Source organism: Vigna unguiculata, chromosome 4 (genome assembly GCF_037176805.1).
Source record: "Vigna unguiculata cultivar grain cowpea cultivar isolate G323 ecotype 2 chromosome 4, ASM3717680v1, whole genome shotgun sequence".
NCBI lineage: Eukaryota > Viridiplantae > Streptophyta > Magnoliopsida > Fabales > Fabaceae > Vigna > Vigna unguiculata.
Window position 1 is genome coordinate 15,866,509 of NC_140795.1, and position 16,056 is coordinate 15,882,564.

The 16,056-nt window shown below is 31.0% G+C and overlaps 1 protein-coding gene across 1 annotated transcript; it reads left to right on the plus strand.

Annotated features, from left to right (window-relative positions):
* Nucleotides 1-9,691: 9,691 nt before the first annotated feature.
* On the plus strand, nt 9,692-12,684 carry LOC114181173 (pectate lyase-like). Its single transcript, XM_028067534.2, has 3 exons — nt 9,692-9,870; nt 11,309-12,049; nt 12,129-12,684. The coding sequence occupies exons 1-3, from the start codon at nt 9,758-9,760 to the stop codon at nt 12,487-12,489; spliced, it is 1,215 nt and encodes a 404-aa protein (XP_027923335.1). The 5' UTR covers nt 9,692-9,757; the 3' UTR covers nt 12,490-12,684.
* The last annotated feature ends 3,372 nt before the right edge of the window (nt 12,685-16,056 follow it).

The following is a 16,056-nucleotide window of genomic DNA, read 5'->3' on the forward strand; positions in this document are numbered from 1 at the left end:
CAGTTAATGCTTGGATGCAAGTATGTTTTCTATAGTTTAAAAATTAAATAAATTTTGATATTTTTAATTAAATTTATATTTTTTTATTGAGTATTCTAAATATATTTTAGTTTAAACATCCTATTATTTGAATTTGTTAATGAAATGTTATAATTACCATTTTCGTTTTTCCTTCTCCAACTCAGAAATTAACTTGTTTTTTCTTCTTCAATTTTCTTCAACTAATTATTTTCTTCTCTAAAAATGAGTTGATCTACAATTTAATTGAAAAAAAGAAAACGTAATTTGATTAAGAAGTTAGGAAGAATCAAAGAGAGAATAATTAAATTGATTAGCAAGATAGAGATGAGAAAACGAAAATAATGACTACATTAACGATTGCTACATATGAATTTTTTATCCTTTGGATTTAAAATTAATTTTTTAATGACTATCAATTAAGAAAAAAGACAGTCCATTTTAACTCCTTTGGTCAAATATCAATGCATAGCAGTTAGTGTGAATATGATTTGCAGTTGATAACCATGCAAGTCAAATCTTTAACGATCTTAGAGACAAAAATAGTAAAACAATTTTTAATTTTGAAATCGATAGAAAACGTATCACAAATTAGATAGACTAAAAGCAAATTTAAGGGTTGTAGTCTCTTACTGGAAAAAAAAAAAATCTTATTTTGGTTTTTGAATAGCACTAAAAATATAGAGAGATAAAAATTGAACTAAATTTTTATATCAATTAAATCAACGTTTTAAAATATTTGGAAGGACTAAAAGACATTTTACACTCATAATCAAATTTCACGTTTTTTTAACTAAATGATTTTTTGCTACCATTCATTATTGTGACGTGAAAGATTGGTAAGTCAAATGTGTACCGCAGTCAGTGGAAAAAAGTAAACAGCATCATGTTGAGCAATGGAAAATGTGAGTTTTGGCTAATGCTGCTGCTTCCACGACTTGGTGTGCCAAATATATGATAATTAATTAGAAAAAACAATAAAAAAAAACATTATGACATTCAATCACTAATTTACATATCTTAACTAATAATTTGGGAGGTGAAAATAATATATTTAAATTAAACATATATTTTATGGGTCTTTTCAAGAAAAATAATGTTATTTTTAACTAAAAATTTTAAAATAATAAATTTTTGAGCTTTTTATTTTATAAAGTGTTCAACTTTTTTATATTTATATAATATGAGACATAGACTCACTTTAATTTGCAATAATTTTTTTCAAGGTTGAGTTTTTTGTTTTTGTTTTATTGGTACATTCTTTTTAGTAGAAACATTGTCAACTAGCGTAACTTCAATAATGACTTTCTTATAATATCACTTTATCACAATAACAAGACATGTAATCTTTGTTAAAAAACTTTCGATACAATTACATTAAGATTATTCAACCATATTATAGTTTTTTGAATCGATCACCAATATGAACTATAAACTCTGATGATAGGTTTTTTTCCTAAAGATACACCAAAGATATTCAATAACGGATTTTTTAACAAAATAATTAGAATTTGTTGACAAATTTCTCTTCCTTTCACCACTTAGACATTGTAATATAAAATAATTACACGTTCCTTAATCACAAACATTAACCTCTATTTGTACTCTTAAACAAAAATTGACAATGAATTTAGAAAATAAAAATTGTTTATTCCTATTAAGATCCGCCCGTGAATAAGTGAGTTCATAGTTATGTGCTTGAATTAGGGCATCACTAAGTCAACAAGAGGCATGATAATAAAGTAGTGTTGAGAAAATATGTCCCAATAATAGAAAGTGGCAAAATCAATTGGAATTGGTTGTTCCATTGGCCCAAGAGAAAGGAAATGTTGCCCAACCAACACACAAACAGGATAAAGTTATGGTTGTTTAATTATGTGTACCATGTGTACTGCCCATTCTTTACAGTTTCTACTGCTTCGATCACGCCAAAAAGTAAAATCTCTTTGTTGTTCTCAATACAAAATAAAACCATTTATAATTATTTTAGTTTTATTATTTATTTATTTATTTAATTCGATTTAGTCACCCTATTTATTAGTAAAAGTGTAAATTAAGTCTCTCAATATATAACAATATGGCGTTTTCAAGTTTCAATAAAATTCTCTTTTATTTAAAAAAATACGGTAATGCTATCTTTTTATGGTTGAAATTCACATTGCTAGTTTTAGAATTAAACTGTCCATATTTGTTTATTGATGATTTTAGTAATAGTGAAATTAACACTAAAGGGATCAATAGTGAAAAGTGATTAATAGTCGGACCAAACTAATTAAACAAATAATTGTACTAATATAGTCCAATTCTTTCAATATATATTCACCATATAACAAAAGAACTTATGTGATAATATTTGTTATATCCTAATTGATTTAACCTACAATTCGAGCCGACTCCACTTGATTATTTGTAGGAGTGTCAAAATGGTTCAGTCCGGCCCGTTTTGACCCGGCCCGTTTTTTGTCGTTATAAATTGGTTGGGCCGGGCTGGTCCGTAAATGGAAAACGGGTTCGTTTATTCAACCCAGCCCGCGGGCTGGCGGGCTGGCCTCTAGGCCAGCTTTGACTTGTTTTTTTTTTTTTTAAATTGGAGGTCCAAAAATCTTTGTCTTGTTTTTTATCAAATCATTTTTTTTCATCAATTATTTGTGTTAACAATGTTGATTTTAATTAATGTAATCACAAAATCTGAGATAGTAATAAAGATAGACATACATGCTTTTACATATGGAAATGTTTTACCGCAAAAACAAAAAAAGAACTTTAAAATAGTTCTACCCAATATTTAGTGTAGGAAAAATATTACAATCATTTAATAAATATGTAAAACTTAAGAAGATTCATACCTGCAAAAACAAAAACAAAAACAAAAAGCAGAACAAAACAAAACTTTTGTTATGATTGTTGGTTAGTGTAGACAAAATACTAAAAAACTTATATTTGAACTGAATGTTGTAGTTGTGTACATATATAACTCCAAATGAAACGTGTTCCTAAATTTAATTGGCGTAAATGAATATCTATGACATTTTTTTGCACTTTAGCAGAGGGTGTTCTTTCTCAGTTTGAATGCATGTGCACCCTTTTTTTTTAACTTAGAAGGCATGTGGGTTGGCCCATTTTGGCCCGCGGGTTTGCCCGTTGGGTTGACGGGCTAGACGGGCTGGGTTGGTACGGGTTGACGAGTTCTGTTTTCTAACCCAACCCGCTTTTTCTTGGCGGGCCTGACCCGTTTTGACGACCCTAATTATTTGGCTGGGTTGATCTTTATCTCGGGCTAACTCAAATTAAACTCCAGCCAATTTGACTCGACCTTTGGCCTATTTGGTTCAAGTTGACTTAGCTCGACCTTCAACCCAAGCCAGATCGGCTTGATTCTTCAGTTCGATCGACTTAACTTGACCTTCAACCCATATTGGATCAATTCAACCTTTGACCTGGTCTAACTCCACTTATATTCTTTAGCTTGACTTACTTGGATCGACCTTAGGCCTAGGCACCATATCTCGACTCGATATCGACATAGCTCGACCTTTACCTGGTTGACTTAGCTCAACCTTCGACCCCTGCTTGCTTAGTGCAACATTCGACCTTGTATAACTCGACTTGATTCTTTAGCTTGTTTGACTTGGCTTGACCTTTAGCTTTGGTCATCTCTAGTCAATCTTCGACCTAGACCAACTCAGCTCGACCTTCAACTCAGAATGATTATTTGGGCCTTTTGTAAGACCCAAGAAAATTAAATATAATAAATATTTAATTATCAATATTTTAGAATTGAAGATGCACATAAAGGAATTAAATGGGCCAATCCTAACAAGGAACAATACTAGCTCAAGTGGTTAAGAGTACTTAGTTGTGTTGAGAACTCTTTGGTTCGAGTTTGTTGTATGTCATTAGAGTGTTAATTTAATTACATAATTGTTTTGCACATTTAGTAGCTGAAAAGAGAGGAAAAGGGAGAGTTAGTGAGGAAAAAGGGCAGTGAAATTTGTGTGGTAGCTGAGAAGAGTTTAGGAGAGTACTACAACTAGATCTAAGAAGAGTTTTGAAGGTTAGGAGGGGTCCTTTTAGTAGAAGCCAAGGTTGAGTATAATTTTGTGCAAGAAAGAACTCTAAGAGTGCATTCGAAGTGGGAATTCCAAGTAAGGAGAGTTATTCCTACTTGTTTTTAATTTCAATGATGTGTTTCGTGTTATACCACTGTCTAGATGCATGTATTTTCCCCCATTTTACGTTGTTTTTCGAAGTTTCTAGGCTTTTGCCAAGAAACAGCCTGGCAACAATGAAGGCCCATTAGGCTACACAACCTGTTTGACCCAAATTTATAGGTTCGACCATGAACCGCCTGGCGGTGATGAAGGTCTACCATCCGACATGAAGCTGATTGGTCTGTTTTTGAGTTTTGGTTGGTGTAATAGTCATTTTGATTCCATGAATATGGTTTTGTGCATTATGTTGAGTTGTTAATACTATAAAATTGATGAATTGTGTTGTGTGTTAATGCATTGGATGAATCGTTGCATGAATAACCATGAATGCATGTTAGGGTTTGGGAAAGAATTAGGAATATGATTTTCAGGGTTTAATTGTTATAGAAATTGTAATGAGATTTTGTGCATTTGAGTTTCAATGGATTATAGGTGGAATTGAACGCATGACTAACTATTAGTGTGTGAAATTTGATGAATGGAATGAATGTTGGGGTTTTAGGGTCTCTCGCAAGTGCAAGGGAATATGGAAAATTTCCCAGAATTGATGCATCGCCTGACGGTACATGCTTACCGTCAAGCCATAGCCCCTGTCCAAAAGTCCTTCTTTTGGTGGGCTGTTTTGGAGTTGAGTTGGGGTCAGAGGGGTTTTCCTTGGTTTGGTGAATAAGGTATTATGATCAATGGTGAAGATTAGCACCATGGAATGGATAATGCATGAATTTTGGAACCTGTGATACCACTAACTTGAATTAGTTGAAGTTATTGAACTAAAAGTAAGTCTTATAGGTACTATTGTGGTTCTGCTGATTATAGGCATGATTGCTTACTACCTTTTTTATTCATATGTGCAATGTGTATTATTAACCAAACTCAAGTGATGCCATGAGTTTAAATTTGTGAATGTATGGGTGCTTGTTCATGTTTAGGCATATAATCTATAATGGTGCAATAAGAACTGAACTGAATTATGTGTGAATTGGGTGTTTTAAGGTATGTATATGATGATAGGAGAGGCTTAAAACCTGTTGTGCAGTAATTAATCTAGTAAAATCATGCTACTGGTGTAACACCTGGTGGTGTGGAATGAGCCGTCAGGCAATAGGTGAACTAGGGAAGTCTTTGGAGCAAGCGGGGCTCGACGACAAGTTGAGACCGCCAAGCGGTCTACGTTGGAATTTTGTTTGGCGATGCTTAGGCAGCACCAAGCAATAACATAGGGACAATGTGTTATTTTGTTGCATTTTCCATGTTTTGAAATGTCGAACCTAGGCCAGGATATGCTTGACATTATCACGAGCAGGTAGGTTCATGATTAGTTATGAAACACATGATTAATATGAACAGAGAGGTTCATACTAATGATACTATCGTGTGAGGATATGAGCGGGAAGGTTCATAGCTGTATGGATCACACGTGTTGGACTATGAATGGGAAGGTCCGTAACGGCTAAACTACGAGCGGGGAGGTTCGTAAAGGTTGGACCACAAACAGATAGGTTTGTGGAAGCATAATATATCCTGAGGCCATGGTTAAATACGTGTCTGTTAGGAATGAATAGTCTAGTCTCATATAGGTGATGAGACGAGGATCTAGAATACCTTGGACAACTAGGGTGTTAAAAGTGAGCATTGTGATAAGTTGGAGTCTCTTGGGTGGGGTGTCTATGTTACTAAATATGTGTCGTTATGATGATTTGAGCTCACCCTTTCTATTTGTGTTTGTCGATAATCGTGTGACTTGTCACACGAGAGCATATGTTGTTTCAGGTGATGTTGGTGATGCTTAGAGTCGGAGTGAAGACTAGCTGTTAGGATTTCATTTGAGGAACTTGTTTTGATTATTTTGTAATTTTTAATTAAGTCAGTTTTGGAACTCAGATTTTATAATTATTTACATTATGGATTTTGATTTTGGCGCTTGAATAAAGTTTAAATTTCCTGCTCTTTTGGGAATGAATATTAAATGTTGAATTATTTTCAATAGTACCTTTTTTATTAAGTAATATTCAACTAAGATGTTACACTTTTGGTACTCTTTCGACGTTGTGGGTTTTTTATGTGGGTTTTTTTGACCTTGTAGACTTCTTTAGCTCTAACTAATGTGGATCAAGGCCAGACCTTATAAGCTAGGTCAAATGGAAAATTCTTCTTTCTATACACATTATACAATATACATATTGAAAAACAATTTTAAATTATTAAATATTACTTTAATATTTAAATTTAACTATTATTTTTTTAAAACTTTAATTTAAAATACATATTTTTAAAATGAAATTTTATCTTAAAAGACTAATTTAATTACTTTATCCAAACAATAAATTTGAAATTAAGATATTTGAATTATTCTATCTAAATAAAATATAGAAAATGAAACAAATTTTAATAATAAATTTTAAATATCATAATTTTAATTTCTTGAAATGGTTGAAATTCATCATCTAAAGACAAAGTTTGTTACTTGTATATTTTTCATGTGTTTTTATGTAAAGACGGATTTTTTTATTGACATAAGGGAACCTTAGCACCCTATTTTTTTTTTTATATTTATATAAATTGATATATAATATAAACTATTTTTTTAATTTTTAATATATTTTATATATTTGTTATCTCAAAAAACTTATATATATATATATATATATATATATATATATATATATATATATATATATATATATATTTAAATGCTTTGACACCCCTAAAATATTTGTTAAAGATCTCTCGAATGATAATAATAAAATATGTTTTATTCTTATTCTCATCTTCTTCGTTTTCTTATAATGGCAATAATAATTTTAAATTTTCTGATTTTATATTTTATAATATATTAATAAGAATTAATATATTAAAATCAATATATTTTAAATGCACAATTTAAGGACTAGGTATGAGAAAAAGGCAATGCCGATGCGTGTTTTATTATTTCATCCTCATCCTCGCAGTAAATATTTATCTTCATTCTCATACCCAAACTCAACATGTATATAATTTTTGTTTGTTTCATCTGCATCCTACCAGATAACAGGTATATCCATATACTATTATCTATACCCATTTTTTTTACTGTTTCAAGTATGAATAAATAATTTTTATAAAAAAATAAAAATCACAAGAAAGAAGTCATTGTATTATCAAAATATTCAATATTATAAAAATATATTCTCTTTTCTTCGGGTATGTCCATATACCATTACCTATACTTATTATTTTACTGTTTCAAATATGAATTAAATAATTTTTATAAAAAAAAATTACAAGAAAGAAGTCATTATATTATCAAAATATTCAATATTATAAAAACATATTCTCTTTTCTTCTAGATGTTAAATATTAAGAAAAATATTAATTGTGTGAATCTCAAATTAGAGTATTAGATAATGACACGAGAAAATTCAAGGCATTATATAAAATACTAAACAATTGCACATAACAAAAATCCATAATAACTAAAATATCTATTAATTTTGTAAAAGATCAGAATAAAAAATATTTATGATAATAAATTATTATATTATAGTAAATGAAACATATTTATACAATTGCGGTGGTAAAATTTCTCTTATGTGAGAATTAATTATAAAACATAGAATTATATAAAAAATCATCCAAATAATATTCTACATGATCAAAATAATCAACAAATAAAAATATTAGAAAGAAGTAAAAATTATGAAATAAGTGTCCTAAAAACGATTTGATAAATCATTGCATGAAATTATACAAAAGAAAAAATATATAATTAAGGGTATAATAAAAGAAAAAATACCTTACAAATATAAGAAAACTTCTTAGATACCGAATGATCGGAACTTTGAAAGATAATGAAAATTGTTTAAACAAAATAAAGGTTCTTCAAATGAAAATAAAAAATTAAGGATAAAAGACAATAAAGAAGATGATGATACGTCTTTTTATGTTACCCATTCAATTAAAAGTTTATGCACTCGAACACTTAAAATTGAGAGTCAAACATACAAAAAATAAACAATAAATAAAAATTTTAAAAAGGAGTAAAAATAATCAAATGTATTATATCCATATTTAGTCAATGCAAAAAAATGAGAATAAATTCGGATAATAGCATGATAATGAATTTATTTGTCATTCATAATAAGGACATCACCAAAATCTAGTAGAAAATCTGAATTGCTTTATAAGAATTATCATATACGAAAGTAATACTATTGAAGACAAAGAAACAATGCAAGTGTGAACAAACATTCACCCTTATTCTAAATTTGACCACATACTACATCGATACTAATAAAAGATAAAACAAATGTCATATATATCTTACTTACAATAATATTTAATTAGGAGTGTTAACTTAGTATTTAAAAGAAAGTTGTGAGGCGGGTATCTTCCCAACAAAAGTAAAGAGTCTTACTTTCTACAATAATATTCATCTATTTAAAATATGTGTTTTATAAGAAACTTTCATTAAATAGGATAAAAGTCTTAAAATGAAGAATAAAATACTGTGCAAAGTTCTAATAATGAGTCTTAGGAAGAAAAATAATCATATTTTTTAACACCGATTCCAAACATTCGACTGATGCATTATTAGTTCTTATAAATTATCGTAAAAGGAAAACAAAAACTTAGAAAAAGATAAAAAATTATATTATTTTATTTAATGACAACATATCACTATGTTAAGAATGTTATATTCCTAATTCTCAAATTGTTTAAAAGGAGAAATAAATATCCAAAACACCTTCGACTCTTTCACACAATCCCTAATTAAAATGATGAAATTGGTAGAGCAAAGGCATTATGTAGCTAAGTATGGTGTATACATGTGGATCACACCCTAATGAAACATGCCACAATTTAAGGGAAGAAGACCATATGTCATGCTATATAATAATCCAATGCCATACCAATCATCCACAACAAAATTTTCAACGGATAATATAAACATCTTCTTTTATTCCAAAAATTAGAAAAACAATATTCAATTCAAAGACCTTTTTAATTTTATCTTATTCTAGGCCAAGGCTTCAACATCATACTCCTCTAGTACAACCATTCATTATCTCAGTGGATCAACATTTTAGATGACTCAATAACTATTTAAAAACAATAAAAAAAAATCACAATACAATTAACCAAAAAGGCTATTTAAAAAAAAAATGCAAGTCACGAAATGATAATGGAAAAACAATAAATTAAAATTGAGTGGGACAGTGGCTTTCACTGTCTTCCTCCTTTTCCACTGAGGTCAACGAATTTGACTTTGTGGCTTCCACAGTTGAACTAATATAACGGTTTCAAACCATGTCTATTTGTACAACAACGAACGAACAAAGCGTAAAACACCTTTTACCTTAAACCTCAAATTACGATAATGTGGACCCACTTCAAAAAATTTAATCACGCCATTACTCTCGGCTTTTTTTTCTTCTCTCTCTATATTTTTATTATTATTTTTTCTTTCTATAAAACTCTCACAATTCACCCAAAACTTCCCCACCCACTTCACTCACCACTAAGAACTAAGAACAAGGAGAAGAGCAACAATGGCTCCCCTTTCATGCTTCATTCTTCTTTTTGCTCTTTCTCTTCTCACACTCTCTTTTATTTCTTCCTCTGCAGTTCCAGATCCTGAATTGGTTGTTCAAGAGGTACAAAGGTAAAACCATTTACCTCATTTTCTGCTTCTCTTCTCAATCTCCATTATTCTTTAGCTTCATAAATCTTCTGCTTTTAGACTTCATTTTAGAAATCTGATAAAAAAAAGTATCAATTTCTTACTTAAATATAATTAACAGTTTATTGTATATATAGTGTAAAATTTTGACTTTCATTACACCCTTTGTTCTTAGTTTTCCAATTTACCATATTTAGTCATCCCTCCATTTTCTTTTTTGATGAATTTACTGTTGTCGGTGTTTAGGTCTATAATTTTTGTTTGTTTATGAACTTTGTATCCAATATTTAAAGAAAATGTTGACAATGTAGCATGTAGCAGAATATCATGCCCTGATATGATAACAAAGCAGAATCTTGTGTGGATATTTTCGCTAAATATTATTTGTTAAGTTCATAGATTTCTAGAATTGTATAAATCAAAAGTTAAATTTTCCAAAAACTAACTCAGAGAGGAAATGCACATTAGAAGACAAAATTCACGAAATTTAGAAAGCATAATGTCAAGACTGCAATTATTGTTATGAGGTTGTTCATATAATTTCTTACAAATTTCATTATAGTTAACATAGATTATTCGGATACTATAATATAGTACGTAGTAATATGTAATATACATTTTAGAAGAAAATGAATGGTGGCTTTAATAAAATGTTTTATAACTTCAACTAAATATTATTTTTTAAATTTGATCTTATTAAATATTATGAATAATTTTGTTTTTTATTAATAAATGATGAAAAGAAGTTTAACATGTTGGTAAGAATGTTTTGGAAATCAAAACTATATATTTCTATGTATCATTCTTTTAAATTTTTTTATTATAATGTTAAAAAACTATCGCAATCGCCATCATCTTTTACGCATTCTAATATTGATAGATCTTTAAAAGTTGTTTAGAATTGCAATAATTATGTAGCAACGGAAAATGATATCTTAGATATTTCAATATATTTATATAACTAGTTTCAAATAAATTAATATAATTAGTTGTTGAAATATCTATTATGTTGTCTTCTTTTTCTCTCTCTTTTTTTATAATACAAAAATGTATTAAAGTGCGAAGATATCATTATCTTTTATTTTTTTTTTTAAACACAATGTAAAGAGAATATTTCTTTTAGTAACATATAACTGACGTGGAGTATTCATAAAAAAATAATACATTATTAACAAGTTAACAACTTAATTTTAGGAATAATTTGCCATTAACAAATAAATTTTTGAATTTTTAAAAGTAAAGACAAAAGAAAAAGTAAAATAGTGTGTGTGTAAAATTTGATTGGTGTAGTGTAGTAGTAGTATTTTGGGGTCTCTATCAAACATCTTCCTTGGAACAAATGCATATGAAACATTTTCCATCTAACAACAAAAAAGCATGAAAAATCCGACAGTACTGTAACTGTTTTTTGTGATTGCAGAAGCATCAATGCCTCAAGGAGAAACTTGGGTTATTTATCATGCGGAACCGGGAACCCCATCGACGACTGCTGGCGGTGCAACCCTAACTGGCAGAACAACCGGCAGCGGCTAGCCGACTGCGCCATCGGGTTCGGCAAGGACGCGATCGGCGGAAAAAACGGCCGAATCTACGAGGTCACAGACTCCGGCGACGACGACGCCGTTAACCCAAAGCCGGGAACCCTCCGTTACGCCGCCATACAAGACGAACCCCTGTGGATAATCTTCAAGAGGGACATGGTAATCACGCTAAAGCAAGAGCTTCTGGTGAACTCTTTCAAGACAATCGACGGCAGAGGCGCGAGCGTGCACATCGCCGGTGGGGGCTGCCTCACCATACACTACGTGAGCAACGTGATCGTTCATGGGATTCACATCCACGATTGCAAGCCCACCGGGAACACCAACATCAGAGACTCGCCGGAGCACTCGGGGTTTTGGACGAAATCGGACGGCGACGGAATCTCCATCTTTAACTCGAAGCATATCTGGGTGGATCATTGCTCGTTGTCGAATTGTCAGGATGGACTGATCGACGCCATTCATGGATCCACCGCCATCACCATCTCCAACAATTACATGACCCACCATGACAAGGTTATGCTTTTGGGACACAGTGATTCCTACACGCAGGACAAGGACATGCAGGTCACCATAGCCTTCAATCATTTTGGAGAAGGTCTTGTCCAGAGAATGCCAAGGTATGTAATGTAACTCAAAGATGATTGAACTTTGGTGACAGTGGTGACACTAACCATAAGAATGTGAGTGTTGTTGCAGATGCAGACACGGGTATTTTCATGTGGTGAACAACGACTACACACACTGGGAAATGTATGCCATTGGAGGGAGTGCGAACCCCACCATAAACAGCCAGGGAAACAGGTTTCTTGCCCCAGACATTAGGTTCAGCAAAGAGGTAACAAAGCATGAGGATGCCCCACAGAGTGAGTGGATGAGTTGGAATTGGAGATCAGAGGGTGACATGTTCTTGAATGGAGCATACTTCAGGCAATCTGGTGCCGGTGCTTCTTCCATCTATGCTAGGGCTTCAAGTCTCAGTGCAAGACCTTCTTCTCTTGTTGGATCCATGACCGTCACTGCTGGTGCACTTACCTGTAGAAAGGGAAACCGTTGCTGATCATCATCAATACTATTAGCCATCAAATTAATCAAATATAACTGCTGGGGACCAAAAACAAATTAATATGTATTAATTTAATTGCTTCCCCTTCGGTTACCTATATATATAATATATATTAATAGAAATTAAGTTATACCCACTTGTTTATTTGTCTTGAGGACTTAAATACAGCCTCTGCTATTTGCTTTCCAAGACCTTTTTTCTTCATTTTAGCTGCAATTTTGATTCCTATACTTTACATTTTAATCTATCTATTTTACAAAATCTTTTTCTTAGTTCATTTAAATATACTTTCTTTTTATCTATCTATCTATACATATATCACTAGAAACATAGACATTTTTATGTATAATATAGTGCAGAGAAGTGTGATGACATTGACAATCTTGCACGTACAAGGGAAAGGAAAGTGTAGTAAGTGTTGGTCTAATTCAATGATCTTTTTCTGCTTTTTAACATGCACGCTTACTTCTGCTACAAAAGTCCTATGCCTTATAATTTTTTGCTTTGGTGTTCCAATGAAGAGGCTTCTGTTTCTTCTACTTTGATCACTGCCTGACCCATCTACCATTTCTTCCCCTGCATGCGTGGCTGTCAAAGTGAAAGTTGGTACCAATTAACATAGAAAGAATCAATAAATCCATATAATATTCTAAAAGGTCATGCCAATAATTTGAAGGACCACAGTTAAAATATCACTCTAGGAGTCTAGTTACATTAATTGCTTTGTTTTGGGTGAATAACTAAATTATTCACTTCATCTTATACCGTTTAATTTGCTATTTTAGGTGACAATTAAAAAAACTTAGAAGACAAAATAGGATAGAAACACTTGGTATCCATTCACTGTGAAATAGACAATATCCAAAAACAATATTCACAAATTGAAGAAGATTTAGATGATAAAGTGTTGATGTTCCACCCAGAATCATTTTGTTTTCGGGAAACACAACATTTGACTATTTGAGAAAAGTATTGATTTTAAAGAAATGAATTCTTTTCTTGAAATGAAAATACATCAAGTAATATAGAAATATTCATTATACAAAGAAAATTAATATGCTTTGCAATATTGAAGAAGTTTCTCGTGAAGAATTGTGAGTGTTGTAAATAAGATGTTGTCGCTTAATAATGATAATAACAAAGTATAGAAGCTTTTATTCATAGAAGCTTAAATGGAATTTTGTAGCATCTTATAACTATTAGGCCAAATATAACATTTGTTATATGTATGACATTTTGTTGTATCATATCCTACTAATCTCTGTTCATATCCTTCATCCACTACATTGTTTTATATTTTATTTTATCGAAAATGAAAGATTGTACGAAACTAAATTAATATTGAAATAAAACCCATGCTAAATTAAATAAATTTGGAAATAAAAATATATTAAATGCTAAACTAGTTTAATTAAAAAGTAATTTAAAAGTTAATAATAAATTAGCATTGACTTAATTAACAATACTTCGAGTCAAAATTTCAAAACTAATACAATTTATGTTTTTATAAATACACGTATTTGTATATTGGTTTTTCTCGTTAATGTTGACTTATATATATATATATATATATATATATATATATATATATATATATATATTAGTAAAACTAATTGTAACTTGTGAAGGAAATAATTTTCTTAATGATAGGTAGTTATTAATGTAAATACAGAATCTATGATAGTTAATCCGGAATGAAAAGCTTCCTTATTCAAGATGAAATCAGTCGCTTAAAATATCACAATTAAGCAAAAAGAATGTGAGATATTTAAATATTATTATTTTCCTTTTATGTAGTTTTCTAAAGTTTGAAAAAGTTAGTTCGAATATACCTTAGTTTAGGTCTAATTGAATAAGTAGTTGGTGTGAAAGGAAAGTTAGTTTTTTAATGATTTGAGCCTAAACATCCTTCTGACACAGTGAAAGTCATTGGAGGCTTTCTCCCGTCAATCGTGCCCAAAGGTTAAGAGTGGGGTCAAGGTGTCTCACATTTCTTTGCACTTCAAAACAATCAAATCAAAGCCATTATGGAAGCAAGTGAAGACGTAGTTTCCTCAATTAAGTCTACAAACACACATTCATAATTGGAAAATGTTCTTCTGTTCTTTTCTCTCACTTCAAATCCCGTTCTCTGTGTTCATACGGAAAACCTTACAAACATGTTTAAATCTTGGTATAGGTTCAATGAGTCGCTCTTATTTAAAGTAGGTTATTTTAAATTAAGTTAAATAAGTCCATTATTTTTTTTTAAATTAAGTTATTTTGAACTTATTTTCTTTCTAGTATTTATATTTCAAATAGCTAAAGGCTAGGGGTATGATGATAAGTTCAATCAGTCAAATTTTTTTAAAGTCATTTTGAATTATATTTTCTTATAACTTTTACATTCCAAAGAGTTAGTAGGTCGAATACCAGATCATGTATTTTACAAAGAGAAAAAATAGATCAACTTAAGATGTTGTATAACGATAAATGAGGGGATTAAAGTCCAGGTCAGATAACATATCATAGAGAGTAAATAAGTGCATCAAAGAGGCATTAAGAGAGTGTTAAGGAGACAAAGGAGCTGAGGAGAATGAGGGAAGGTAGGATAAAAATGGGCACATGACACAAGAAAAAAGGGGGAACACTTTGAATGCTCTACCTAATTGCACTCCAGTCTTCTTGGCTAGAACATTTTAGCGTCCACCATGGGACGGGTAAAAACTAGTTTTGCGTCACAAATTTGGATACAAAATAAATAAGTAAAAAATGGATAAGGATGTCAGAAGGATTGGGATTCACTCCTCCCACAGTGGAGCAGTTGGTGGAAATGATTGTCGAACTAAGGCTACAAAATGAGGAGGTCAGATTGAAGGCTAGCGAATACCAAAGGCAGGAGGAAGATTTGCAACAAGAGAATGAGGCGTCTACTATTGAAGAAGTTTGTTTGTACTTTATAGCATAACAGAGGGAGAGGTAGAGGTCACCCATTGATGGGACCAGATAAGGAAGCCTAGTGTCATTTCCATAAAACATATGTACATAATATGAATAATTGTTACACATTAAAGACGTCAAATTGAAAGGCTAATAAAGGAGAGATTTTTTTAGATGTTTCTGAAGCGTGATCATCAACAAGGAGTCAAATGACCCAGTGTCATATGTGCATGATATGGTGGTCAAGTCAGAGAAGGCAAATGATCATGGTAAATAAGAATTTACATTTTTATTTTAGTTAGAATTTTTGTTGTAAATGTACTTTTTTTTTCTCATTATAAATGAGGTTTTTAATGAGGCATGAATAAAAATGAGAAATTTCACAAGAGAAACATAAAACAAATCTCAATTAATTTGGTCGAGCAATTAGTCTCCCAAAAAGCAATATGTTGGTTGAGCAACTAGTCTCCCAACACATAATTGGTCGAGCATTAGTCTCCCAAATGACGATATGTTGGTTGAGAAACCAGTCTCCCAACACATAATTGGTTGAGCATTTAGTCTTCCAAATGGCGATATATCTCCCAACACATAATTGGTCGAGCATTAGTCTCCCCAATGACAATATGTTGGTTAAGCAAC